We start from the raw sequence: 13,865 nt of genomic DNA, 5'->3' as shown, positions 1-13,865 counted from the left end.
TTCCCTCCCCATATATTATTTTTAATTTTTTCATTAGAAAATAAATAAATGGGTAGTTGGAGTGACATGGTTCTGAAATAAAGCAGATTTTCAAAGAATTTTGAGGCTTTTTCCTCTAAAAGAATCTTTTATTATTCTGCATAGCTTCGGCACTAACAAAGTTAAGCCAGAAACTGAATCCTCCCTCCCCCAAGCATCTGTAACAAAGCATAACTCACTCCTTCATTTTACAGTCATCAATCACATTCTCCAATTAATGTGAAGTGTGAGGTGCCCCTCCCGTTGCAGCTGAGCTGACCTTGGCCACACTGTGCCCAGACATTGTTATGGTTAACTTGCATACTTTCCCATCCCTTAAACTACTACTATCTGCCTTAACTCTAGAAATGCTATACGGGCTAAATAAAACAGGTTTGCTTCTTCATATATGGCAAGCAAGAACATCCGATGTTAGCAGTCTTGACAAACGGCCCTCCTTACAAAAAGGACAAACCCTGGAATATAAACATAAGTATAGGTTAAGGGTTATTTTTCGGTTTGTTGGGGTGTTTAACATGAAACTTTTTGACTAATCTGTCAGCTTTCACTTCACTGGACTTCACCCAGGTGGCTTCAGACAACGGGTATCCCTTCCATTGTACTAAGTACTGTAATTTCCCTCTAAAGATTCTGGAATCGAGAATACGTTTCACCTCATAGTGGGTCTGCCCTGCCACTACGAGGGGTCCAGGTGCCTTCTTTGGAGGAGGCCTCAAAGTGGAGCCCCGATAAGGCTTCAACAAACTACAATGGAAAACTGGGTGAATTTTCCCTAACAGTTTAGGGAGTTTTAGTTGTACTGTGACTGGGTTGATGACCTTTACTATGGGGAAAAGCCCCAAGAATTTTGGTCCCAATTTCTTGCTAGGCAATTTGAGGCGTAGATATTTAGTTGACAGATAGACCTTTTCCCCAACTTGGAATGTTTTTTGGGGAGCCCTCTTTTTATCAGCCTGCTTTTTATAGGTTTCAAAAGTCTTTTTTAAAGCAGTTTTTGTGTTTTTCCAAACTCCTTCCCACCCTCTCACCCATTGATCAAGTGTCTGTGAAGCGGAGGGCAACTGAGGATATTCAGGTATTGTGTTAAACTCTTTCCCTGTGGCTACTTTGAAAGGCGTGTAGCCGGTTCTGCTGTGCACGGAATTATTGTACGCCACCTCCGCAAAAGGGAGGAGATCAGTCCAGTTCATCTGTTGGTAGGAAACGTAGCACCTAAGATATTGCTCCACCATTTTGTTAGCGGCTTCAGCGGCCCCATTGGTGGCTGGATGAAAAGCAGATGATAACCCTTGAGATGATCCAATCAATGTAAGGAAATTTCTCCAAAAGTTCGCTGTGAATTGCACTCCCCTGTCTGAGATTATTCGCTTGGGGGCACCATGCAGCCGGTAGATATGTTTCAGGAACAATTTGGCCAGGCGTTGGGCAGATGGGAGTCCTTTGCAGGCGATGAAATGAGCCTGTTTCGAGAACAGGTCTCCAGATGACAGTATTTCCACTACTTTCAGGTAGGTCCACTATAAAGTCCATAGCTATTTCTTCCCAGGGTTGAGAAAGGTCTGCCACGGGTTGCAGTAATCCAGGAGTTTTCCCCGGGATTCTTTTCATTGTGGCACATACAGTACAACTTTTTACATAGTTTTCCACATCCTTTTTCAGCCCCGGCCACCAGAATTGCCGGCGGGTGAGGTGTAGAGTTTTCAAATATCCAAAGTGTCCAGCCTGCTTTATATCGTGGCTGTGGTTGAGAGCATTAAGACGGAGCGCTTCTGGCAGATATAACTTCCCCCCTTTGTAAGCCAAGCCATCTCTGCATGTTAGGGACGCTTGATTATCTTTGAACCATTGGTCAGTGAGGAGCTCTCGTTTTATTTTCTTCACTCCAGGGTCATCAGGACTGGGGACCCCGCGAGGCCTAAGTTGAGCGGCAGTTTGTGGATTGGGAATAATTGCCTCGTTAACCTGCTCTCGTTCGCTTTTGTACTGGGGTAACCGGGATAGCGCATCAGCTAGAAAGTTCTTTCCTCCTGGTATGTACTTTAGAGTGAAGTTGAAGCGGTTAAAGTACTGTGCCCACCGTACTTGGTTTGGTGACAATTTGCGGGGAGTTTTCAGTGCCTCCAGGTTTTTGTGATCTGTCCATACCTCAAATGGTACCTTGCTCCCTTCTAGATAGTGTCGCCAGTTCAATAGCGCCCACCTAATTGCAAAGGCCTCTTTCTCCCAGATTGCCCATCTTCGCTCACTCTCAGTGAATTTCTTAGAGGTGTAGGCACAGGGTTGCAGGATCCCATTTTTGTTCTTTTGAAGTAACACTGCTCCAACCGCCACATCGCTGGCATCGGCTTGAATCACAAAGGGTTTATTTATTTATTTATTTATTTATTTTCAGTGTTTATATGCCGCCCAATCCCAAAGGACTCAGGGCGGCATACAAAGTTAAAACAATGATAAAACAATAAAATAAAGCAGTCATACCGCGAGTCTGATCATATCCCGGCCCCTCAGGGACATCAGTCCCAGGCCTGCCGGAACAGGAGGGTTTTAAAGGCCTTCTTAAAGGCCAGCAGGGTGGGAGTAGTTCAAACCTCAGGGGGAAGTTGATTCCACCAGGTCGGAGCCACCACAGAAAAGGCCCTTCCCCGAGGGCCCGCCAGCCGACATTGTCTGGCTGACGGGACCTGAAGGAGGCCCAATCTATGGGACCTCACTGGTCTCTGGGAGCTGTGCGGCAGAATGCGGTCCTGTAAATAACCTGGCCCTATGCCATGAAGGGCTTTAAAGGTGATAACCAACACCTTGAATTGCGTCCGGAGACCCCCAGGAAGCCAGTGCAGCTCGCGGAGGATAGGTGACACGTTGGCGTACCTTGGCGCGCCCACAATCGCTCTCGCGGCTGCGTTCTGAACCAACTGCAGCCTCCGAATGCTCTTCAAGGGTAGCCCCATGTAGAGCACGTTACAGTAATCCAGTCTTGAGGTGACAAGGGCATGAGTGACTGTGAGTAAAGCCTCCCGGTCCAAATAAGGCCGCAACTGGTGCACTAGGCGAACCTGTGCAAAGGTCCCCCTGGCCACAGCCGATAGATGTTGTTCCAGATTTAGCTGTGAGTCCAGGAGGACACCCAAGTTGCGTGCCTGCACTGAGGGAGGTAAATTTGCCCCCCCCAGGACTAAAGATGGACCATCCAGTTGGCCTTTGGGAGGCAAGACCCAGAGCCACTCGGTCTTGTCAGGGTTGAGTCTAAGCCTGTTCACCCCCATCCAGACCCTCACATCTTCCAGGCACCGGCACATCACGTCGACTGCTTCACTGAAAGGACACGTGGTGGAGATGTATAATTGGGTATCATCCGCGTACTGATGATACCTCACCCCGTGTCGCCGAATCATCTCACCCAGCGGTTTCATGTAGATGTTAAAAAGGAGGGGGGACAGGACCGAGCCCTGAGGCACCCCATAATTGAGGCGCCTAGGGGTCGATCTCTGTCCGCCCGCCAACACCGACTGTGACCTGTCGGAGAGGTAGGAGGAGAACCACCGCAATACGGTGCCGCCCACCCCCACCTCTCCGAGACGACGCAGAAGGATACCATGGTCGATGGTATGGAACGCCGCTGAGAGGTCAAGAAGCACCAGGATAGAGGAATGACCCCTATCCCGGGCTTGCCAGAGGTCATCGGTCAGTGTGACCAAAGCAGTCTCAGTGCTGTAGCCGGGCCTGAAACCAGATTGAAAAGGGTCCAGATAATTGGTTTCATCCAAGGATCGCAAGAGTTGAGATGCCACCACCTTCTCTACAACCTTCCCCACAAAGGGGAGGTTGGAGACGGGACGAAAGTTCTTCAAAACAGCTGGGTCCAGGGAAGGCTTCTTGAGGAGGGGCCTCACCACCGCTTCCTTTAAAGGTTGCGGGAAAGACCCCTCCATCAAGGAAGCATTGATTATCGCCTGGAGCCAGCCTTGTGTCACCTCCCTACTGGCAGAAACCAGCCAGGAGGGGCACGGGTCCAATAAACAGGTGGCGGCATTCATTACCCTCACAGCCTTGTCCACTTCATCAGGGGTCACAGGCTCAAACTCGCTCCAGATAATATGACTAAGACCAGCCCCTGGCAACTCGGCTGGCACTGCCCAGTCAGAGTCCAGGTCCCTCTGAATCTGAGCGATTTTGTCTGAAAGAAACTGAACAAACTCCTCAGCTCTCCCCTGCAAGGGTTCCTCCGCCTCCTCCACTTTAAGAAGGGAGCGGGTCACCCTAAACAAGGCGGCTGGGCGAGATTCTGCGGACGCAATAAGTGCGGAAATGTGAACACGCTTTGCCGCTCTCATCGCCACTAAATAAGTCCTAAGATAGGCTCTTAATAGTGATCGGTCAGATTCAGAGTTACTGGCCCTCCAACGTCGCTCTAGATGTCTCTTGTGGCACTTCATCTCCCGGAGCTCCTCAGTAAACCAAGGCGCCCTCCGGGGACCACCACCACAGAGAGGTCGCAAAGGCGCAATTCGATCCAGGGCCCTGGATGCCGCCTCATTCCAGGCCGCAACTAGGGACCCGGACGAGTTGTGGACAAGGGAGTCAGGTATTTCCCCAAGCTCCTCCTGGAACCGATCAGGGTCCACTAGGCGCCTGGGGCGGAACCACCTAGTCGGTTCCCTCTCCCTGCGATGGGGGAGTGATGCTCTGAAGTCCAGCCTCAATAGGAAATGATCTGTCCATGACAAGGGCGAGATCTCTATTCCCCTTAATTCCAGATCATGTCTCCATTGCCCCGAGAGAAACACAAGGTCGAGTGTGTGACCACCCCTATGGGTCGGATCCTGAATTACTTGGGTCAGGTCCATGGTTGCCATGGAAGCCATGAACTCCTGCGCCGCCTCTGAGCGATCGCCGAGTGATGGTAGGTTAAAGTCCCCCAGTACTATAAGTCTGGGGAACTCCACCGCCAACCCGGCTACTGACTCCAGCAACGCAGGCAGGGCTGTTGCAACGCAGTTGGGAGGTAGGTACGTCAGCAGCAAGCCCAACTGAACCCGTGAACCCAACTTCAATAGGAGGGACTCACACCCAACAACCTCCGAGGCAGGAATCCCACGACGACTCAAGGACTTCCGAGCGATGACTGCCACTCCCCCACCCCTTCCCTGATGTCGACGCTGATGAAGCACCACAAACCCGTCCGGGCACATCTCCGAGAGGGAAACACCCCCCTCAGGGCCCAGCCAGGTTTCGGTGCTTTAGAACCGGTTCAGCGGCAAATAGTCTCTTTAAATTCTCAAAAGCTGTTTGACAGCTCATTGTCCATGCTAGTGGTTGGCCCGGTCGTGGCTTCCCTCCTCCTTTGCCTGTTTTGAGTAGTTCTGTAAGAGGAAGGGCAATCTTGGCAAAAGAAGGGATGAATTGACGATAAAAGTTGGCAAAACCCAGAAAGCTTTGGAGCTGTTTGCGAGTCCTTGGGGGTTGCCATTCGATTATAGTTTTTACCTTGGCTGGATCCATTTCAATACCCTCATTGGAAATTCGGTAGCCAAGATAGTCTAATTGGGTTTGGTGAAATTCACATTTTGACAATTTGACATACAGCTTGGCATTCAATATTTTCTTTAACACTTCTCTCACTAGCTTTATGTGATCAGTCATGTTTGTGCTGTATATCAGGATATCCTCAAGATACACCAAAACCCCTTTGTACAAGTGATCATGTAGAACCTCATTAATCAACTGCATAAATACAGCTGGGGCCCCCTGTAATCCAAATGGCATGACTTTGAACTGATAGCTCCCCATAGGACAGTTGAAGGCAGTTTTCCACTCGTCTCCCTCTTTTATTCTCACCCGGTAGTATGCCTCTCTTAGGTCTAACTTAGTGAAGACACTCCCTTTAGCCAGATGGGTCAATAAATCCTTTAGGAGGGGGAGGGGTATTTATTTTCCACACTTACAGCATTGAGTCCCTTGTAGTCTACGCAGAGACGAAGAGACCCATCTTTTTTCTCTTTGAACAACACAGGGGCTCCCACGGAAGATTTGGCCCGTTCAATAAACCCCCTCGCTAGGTTCTTGTTCACATATCGCTGTCCTCCATTTCGAGGGGGGACATAGCATACATCCTCCGACGTGGGATTTTGGCTCCGGGCACCAGTTCGATGGAGCAGTCATTGGGTCTGTGAGGGGGTAGGGCATCACATTCTTTTTCACTGAACACCTCCGCCAGGTCCAAGTATTCTTTGGGGATGACTGGTTCACCTGGAGTCAGTGAGGCGGCCATGTGCGCTCGCTCATTGGGTGGCCTAAGATGCCCAGTAACATCTGTTGAATCAATGGGGGGATCAGGCCCTATAGGTAGTCTCATAGTTCTCATTCCTTTCTCCCACCAGATAAATGGCTTCCATTTGTCTAACCAGGCTAGTCCTAGGATCACCGCCTCAGTCATTTTTGGAGCCACCAGGAAGCGAATAAACTCCCAGTGTGCACCTATCTCTAGGCGTAAGGGTTCAGTTACCTGTGTGATGAGAATTCCTCCCATGAGGGAGCCATCAGCCTGTTCAAACCTCATGGGTTTGGAGAGTGATTTTGCTCGTATGCCCAATTTCATAGCAAAGGGTAAGCTAATAATACATCGGGTGCATCCAGAGTCTATTAGCACACTTAAGTTTATTTGCACCCCTGATTTAGGGATTATAAGTTTGGCAGCTAGGGAAAAAGACAGGATTTGGCGACTCACCATTGGGTCGTTTTCCCCTTTGTCATCGCTGTCAAGAGGCAGTAGAGCAGGGACAGATCCAGACTTGGCTCCGGTGTCCTGCCGTGCAGGGGATGCGACTTGGGCAGCTAGTTCTTGGTTGATCCAATTGGATTTCCCTCTGGGTGGTTGCTAATCAGGTTTCTTTTTTTCTGGGGCTCTCAGTCTGCTCTGCTGTTGAGGGTAGGCAACTGGGCAATTTGCTGCTCGATGTCCCTGTTGTCCGCATCGGAAGCATGCAAGCGGTGGCCCCACAGGTGGTCTGGGTCTTTCGGTAGGCATAGTTGTTGGGAGTCTCCAGGGGGTTGGTTGTCGTCTGGATCGTTCTGGTATTGGTTCAACTCCAGGAGAGGGAGGCTTCTTATAACGAGAGAGCTTAACGTCCAGCTTCACGGCCGTCTGGTACCACTCCTCCAGCCGATCAGGTACTTCTCGATAGATGCAAGCCTGAGAGAGGTGATCATCTAATCCCTCAATGAAGTAATGGATGAGGGACTGCTCAGGCCACCCCTCTATTCGACCTGCTATCTTACGGAACTCTCGCACGTACTCCAGAGCAGGCCTCCCTGCTTGTTTTATTTTGTGAATTTGTCCTGCTGCTTTGAGGCCGATGGATGGGTCTTCAAATCGTTCTCTCAGTCCTAAGAGAAAGAGATGGGGATCTTCCAATTCGGGGGCTTGCTCGCTATATAGATTGTTCAGCCATTCAGATGCTTCTCCCTCCAGGTTGGTCGCAATGACGTCAACCATGGCCCCTGGTTCCGGATAGAGATAGGCCCAGCGATTTAAATGAGAATGCACTTGGTTGAGGAAAAAAATCAGCTTCTCTGGGTCCCCATCGAACGTTGCTTTGAAAGGTGGTGCGAATGCAGGCTGCTGCGGACCCCACCCGGGTTGCTGTTGGCCCCATCCGGCCTGTCGATCCCATTGCTGCTGGGCCCTCTGCTGTTGACGTGGTGCCCCCAGTTGCTGTTGGCCCCACCCAGCCTGCTGATCCAACGGCTGCGGGGCTCTCAGTAGTTGGCGTGGCGCCCCCTGCTGCAGTTGGTTCCACCCTGCCTGCTGATCCAATGGTTGCTGGGCCCTCTGCTGCTGGGCAGTGGGGGCTGGGGGTGCCCCCTGCTGCTGCAGGCCTCCCAATGGTGGTTGTGCAAGCGGGGGTAGTAGTAGTCTTCCTTGCTGTTGGGCTGCAGGGGGTGGTGATGCCCTCTGCTGCTGTAGGCCCCTCAATGGCTGCTGGACATGTTGGGCCTCCCTCATTTGCAAGCTCACTGGCTGTAGCTCCCCTGGCTTTGGCACTAGCCCGAGCTGTTGCAAGGCCTCTATTATTTGGTGTAGGCTTGGAGACGGCTGATCACTTATCTGTGGAATTTGCTCAATTTCACCTTGCAGCAGGGGCCCCAGGCTGGAATCTCCTCTCTGTGTGGGGCTAGAGGCTCTGGCAGGGGTCCCCAGGGGTTGAAAAGCCAATTGATCTGCAAGGAAGGGGCTGGGGGCCTCTCTCAATGGGAGTTGCTCTTCGCTCTGCACTTCTAATTCTTCAAATCTTTCTGCTAGGTATTCTAATGACCCACTGCAAGCTGCAGGTGGGTATTTCCACTCACCCGAGTCTTCAGCGATAGATGGCCGGGCAGCTCTCCATTGTTGGGAGGAAGGTGATATGTAAACATCCCTTCGCTGTGACTCACACTCATCTGCTGGCAAGGCTGTGTGGAAACTTCCAGAGCCTTTGCTTGGCTTGTCCCAGTCTGATGACCAAATCAGCTCTCCTGATAGTTTTGGCCTTGCTCCCAGCTGTGGAGTTTGCCAGAGTTTCTTCTCCACTGTCTGGGTAGCTGGCCCTTCCCTTCCTGGAGAAGCTGCTGCTGCAGCTCCTCCTGGAGAAGCTGCGGCTGGGGGGGGGGGGTGCCGGCCTCAGGCACTTTTTTCTCTTCCATGGCGAGATCTTCCCCAAATCTTTTTCAGCTATCCCCGTTAGCTTAGGGATAGTGACTGGGGTAAGGGACCCCTAAATGAATTTAAAAGTTTGTGGTTTCTGGCTTGATGACATGGTTCCGAAAGAAAGCAGATTTTCAAAGAATTTTGAGGCTTTTTCCTCTAAAAGAATCTTTTATTAGTCTGCATAGCTTCGGCACTAACAAAGTTAAGCCAGAAACTGAATCCTCCCTCCCCCAAGCATCTGTAACAAAGCATAACTCACTCCTTCATTTTACAGTCATCAATCACATTCTCCAATTAATGTGAAGTGTGAGGTGCCCCTCCCGTTGCAGCTGAGCTGACCTTGGCCACACTGTGCCCAGACATTGTTATGGTTAACTTGCATACTTTCCCATCCCTTAAACTACTACTATCTGCCTTAACTCTAGAAATGCTATACGGGCTAAATAAAACAGGTTTGCTTCTTCATATATGGCAAGCAAGAACATCCGATGTTAGCAGTCTTGACATGGAGGTTGTCAAGTAAGCCACTTACCTTAACTCTAATTTGTATTTCTAACAATATACCCAACTCCTTCAAACACTCATTTATTTATTTCTTAACAATTAAAGTAATAAGTGGCTACAGTCAATACCTTATTTGACAATGTAGTTGCTTCCTGTAAAAGGAAAGGTAAACTGAATTGGTAGAGAACATTTTTGGAAGGTAGGGAGAAGGAAAGCTTTTGGGTGATTGCCATATGCTGTACATGAGGCTGCCTTGGAAGCTACAGCTGGTCCAGAACAGAGTGATATAGGCAGTGTTGGGGGTGCCTCATTATACCACTCCCTGCAAACTGCATTAATTGCTAATAGGTTTCCAGGTGCAATTCAAGGTGCTGTTTATTATCTGCAATGCCCTTCATGGTATGGGGCTATATTATTTGAGGAATCACCTGTGTCCCATGGTTTTTGCTAATCTGGTAAGATGGGGCAGAACTGGTGTGCTTTGGATCCTCTTGATCAAACAATGCCCTCTGTCAGGATCCAGGAAGTGTCCCTTCTCTGTTGCAGTGGAATCATGCTCCCCCAGAGATCTGTGTGGTTGCCATCCTGATGAACATCCAGAAGTTCCTTAAAAGCTTGGCTGTTCTCCCAGGTCTTGGGATACAGTGGTTGCAGAGCCCTGTTGATTGTGTTTCATGATATATAGATGGTGGTTCGTCTAGATGCATATAATCATTTTTTGTTTTCTATCTTTGCTTTCTATCTTTTTAAGTATTAGATGCCCAAAGTCATTCTAGAGGCAAGTGGCCTCTAAATTTAATAAACAATCAAATAAGGGGGGGTTGTTAGCCACACCCACTCTGACCATCTGTTGCCATGACCCCCCATCAAAACATAAACACATGTTTTATGACTGGAAACACAATGGCAGCCATTTGAGGGCAGTGCCTATAACCTGTTTTCAAAATTCTGTGCCTACCATCCCAAACTGTTATGAAGCAACAGGAATTAATATAATTTGTTACTATTTTTTAAATGTATGTTTTAATTACTGTAACTTTTAATGATAAAACATGGAAACAAGACACAATATCAGTTATTTATATATCTACCTTTGGTCTGGGTCATATTGCATTATTGACTTACTTTGCCTCTGCACACCGAACGGACACAATCAATTACTTGTCCTGTCTCTAATCTAAAGGCGCGACATCTTCTAAGTTCCTGATCCCATAGCTTAAGTGCACCTCCTTCTTTTGATCTAGCCAAAATAAGAAAGAGTCTTTTCAGAGAAAACATATGAAAGTCCCTAAAACCAAGTATTATTCATTAACTACTAAACAATTCAACAGAAATTCAGTATTTAAAAAATAATAATGCCTCAGTTTGTGCTCTTCAAAAGTCATTATGGTATTTAAACCAATTTTGTAATACCAAAATGATTTTTCCATGGCTGATAAGTGATATCTGATTATGTAGGAGTTTGCATTTAATGATGTCAGGATATCAGAATTAAGATTACTGTATGAGTCGCTGAGAATAAGATAATTTCCTTCACTTGGTATAAAGACTCCTTAAACTTTTAATGCAATCTAGAACAGTGTTTGTCAACCTTGGCAGCTTGAAGATATGTAGACTCCAACTCTCATAATTTTGGAAATTGAAGTCCACATATCTTCAAGCTGCCAAGATTGAAAAACATTAAGCATACAATTAATTATTTCCTTTGCAAGAGAAAATTATTTACTATAGTCTATGTAAAACACTTAATTCCACTAAACACATAGGAAAATAGGAAAAGAGATGCACGATAATAAAGTCATATGACAATTACTACTTTTTCTACAAGTAGATATTTGTTTTACTTGACTAGAAGATTACAACTAGTCTTGCAGAACCACCGAGGAGATGTAATCAGCAGCTCCAAATACATCCCCTTGGGTGGAAAAGAAAAACTGAAATCCATCTCTTTGATTTACTCTTAATATGCATCATTTTTCCCCTGAAAGTAACTAGATAGAAACAGCCACGATTGACATCACTACTAATTAGCCATATCTGTCAATGTAGACAAGATAGGTGCATTATCCATTGTAAATACTTTACAAATACAATTACAATAAAATTTATTATAATACATTTGTGTATCCATTAGTTATTTTGTAAAATTACTACATTTGTAAAAATTACTACTAGAGTTTGTAAAATTACTACCATAGCTGCCCTACAGTAAGATGGGCGGCCAACATATGAAAGAAACAAAGAAACAAAATATATTCATATAAGAAAACAAGACTCACGGCCTCTCTTTGCCTCCAGTTACAATTAAGCCATCACGTAATGTCGTATACATTGCAAATATAGGGCCATTATGAGCTTTGCCCACAATTCGATTCAATATGTGGTCCTTCCAAACACACACATCTCCACTGATGGTACCTGTAAATGTCAAATTATTCTGAAAAGGGGGAAAAATATGTCCATCATCTGATTTCAAAAAGGAATGAATACAAATATTTACTATAAAAGGACAATTTATACAGCACATTGTGCCCAATCCACAATCCCAATCTGTCTTTAATTCTGAGTTTGGGAGGAAAAAAAAACTTTAGTCATTTTGCAACCAAAGACAAGGGCAGGAATCTAGTGTTGTCTACTTCTTACTGTCCTTTAATAGCACTGATCACAATTATTCTTCAGTAACTGATCTGAGACTTTACCTACATTTTTGCTTATAGGAATTCCTAAGCAATATGATCACTTCTTAAGTACTTTCCAATACTTTCTTTTTTATTTTATATCCACAGAATTGTTTAAAAGAACCTTTGGGACTTATGTGAGAAACCTAGCAATACTCTGTTTTTTGAAAGGGCACCTGTGTGCTACACAATAGCGAAAACTATAAGCTTTCCCCCACAAATGACACATACTGTATTCATAGCATCATGCAGTCATTGCTCAAGCAATATACAGCCTCCCCTAGTCCTTTCTGGATTGGATGACTCTGAGTCATGAGTGAGAAAATATACTAAGCAGCAATTACAAAGAGTGGTTTTAAAGTTGATTAATATTTTAAAATATTCTTTTAAATTACGTACAGCTCCAAATGCCACAGAGAGCATGGTTTGCATTCGTGCATCTTCTATTGAACTTGTCTGTCCTTTTTTACTAAGAAGGGCTCTTCCAGCAAGGGTCCAAAATCTCACATGTTTTACTCCTACTGAAACAAACTGAGTGTCGGAATCAGGCCTGAATTCTGCTACAAAAATACGTTGGTTATGACCAGCTCTACTGGCAATTTTGGCACCTAGTGGGAAGAGTTAATTATACTTTACATTCAGATATACATAATTGTATCAAGAAATAGTGAAAACAAATAGTGTCTTAAACAATATTCTTTCAGGTATAGTTGTTTTCTATCATTAAAGCCCTGTCTTCCTAAAACCAAGCCCAGGAAATAAAAGAAAAATAAATTACATATTTGGTCATTTTCTTTATTGATACTGATAATAACATTATTGCTAATAATAACATTTTTATTTTTATCTTTGTTAATGAAAATTGTTATTCACTTAGTGAATTAAACCTAGTGGTTAAAACTTTAAAAACTATCTGGAAATTATATACAATTCTAAATTTCTTATATCTCATCTTGCTATTAACCCCTGTATTACTTCCCATTCCATAATGAGTATCATATTTTTTTAGTAACTGTATCACTTTGAAGAGGGATCTGTGATGATGTATTATCCACACATTATGTTGCTCATGTAAGTAGTCTAATTAAATAAGTATTCCTATTTACGTGCAGGTCAATATGAGAGATGTTGGCGCCCCTAGTGATTAACTGGTGCTAAATAAGTATAATTCAGGACCTAAAGCTTCTTTCTCTACAAGTAAGCAATAGCACTTAGACTTATATATCGCTTCACAGTGCTTTACAGCCCACTCTAAGCAGTTTACGAAGTCACCATATTTCCCCCAACATCTGGATCCTCATTTTACTGACCTTGGAAGGATGAAGGCTGAGTCAACCTTGAGCTGGTGAGACTCGAATTGCCAAACTGCCAAACTGCGGGCAGTCAGTAGAAGTGGCCTGCAGTACTGCATTCTAACCACTGCGCCATCAAGGCTCTACAAGAGGGATGTCAAACTGCCGGCCTGCAGGCCGGATGCATCATGGCGAAACCACACCTACCCCATTGCCGGCAATGGAAAAAAAGTCACGATACGTCATGACATATCATGTGACATTGCGGGTTTGACACCCCTGCTCTACAAAGTATGGTTGAAACCATGTATGACATCATATTTAATACCCATTGTACAGGCAGAAGATATCAAATGATATTTAAATTGCAAAGGCTTTTTAGGATAGTAAAATATTTCATATGCCTTAGCCTTCTGCTTCTAGAACAGAGCACTAGACCTATGAGATCTAAGAGAGAGTTATTTAATAGTCACTGTAGTTTTTCAAGTTGCCCTCTGTTGATTCATAACATGAGTTCTCAGTAGCAATTTCTATTCAGAAAGTTCTGAACAAATTAAAGCTGGGTGTAGCTGATGTAAAAAAAGACAAATGCAAAGTTCTTCTCTTAAGTAATAAAAGTCAAATGCTCCGGTTAAAAGTACTTGTGTAAATGTTCTTGTAATAGTAGTT

General features: G+C 45.6%; 1 protein-coding gene across 18 annotated transcripts in view; it reads right to left on the bottom strand.

The window, feature by feature from the left end:
• Window positions 1-13,865, bottom strand: part of EML5 (EMAP like 5) — a 184,033-nt gene that overhangs the window by 9,539 nt on the left and 160,629 nt on the right. For 15 of the 18 annotated variants that reach the window (XR_005555519.1, XR_005555518.1, XR_005555511.1 and 12 more), the window contains 3 exons: window positions 12,304-12,512; window positions 11,506-11,663; window positions 10,352-10,466 (listed from right to left, as the gene is read on the bottom strand). Coding sequence is in view for 7 of the 18 variants with exons in the window: in XM_039333438.1 (XP_039189372.1) it covers window positions 10,352-10,466; window positions 11,506-11,663; window positions 12,304-12,512 (482 nt within the window). In the remaining 11 variants the exon portion in view is untranslated. Of the gene's footprint in view, window positions 1-9,711; window positions 9,885-10,351; window positions 10,467-11,505; window positions 11,664-12,303; window positions 12,513-13,865 lie in introns of those variants that run through there. The other 3 variants (XM_039333444.1, XR_005555516.1, XR_005555523.1) reach the window with 3 other exon arrangements.

Source organism: Crotalus tigris, unplaced genomic scaffold (genome assembly GCF_016545835.1).
Source record: "Crotalus tigris isolate CLP2741 ecotype Arizona unplaced genomic scaffold, ASM1654583v1 scf7180000024506.1728113, whole genome shotgun sequence".
NCBI lineage: Eukaryota > Metazoa > Chordata > Lepidosauria > Squamata > Viperidae > Crotalus > Crotalus tigris.
This window is presented reverse-complemented; position numbering and strand designations above follow the sequence as displayed.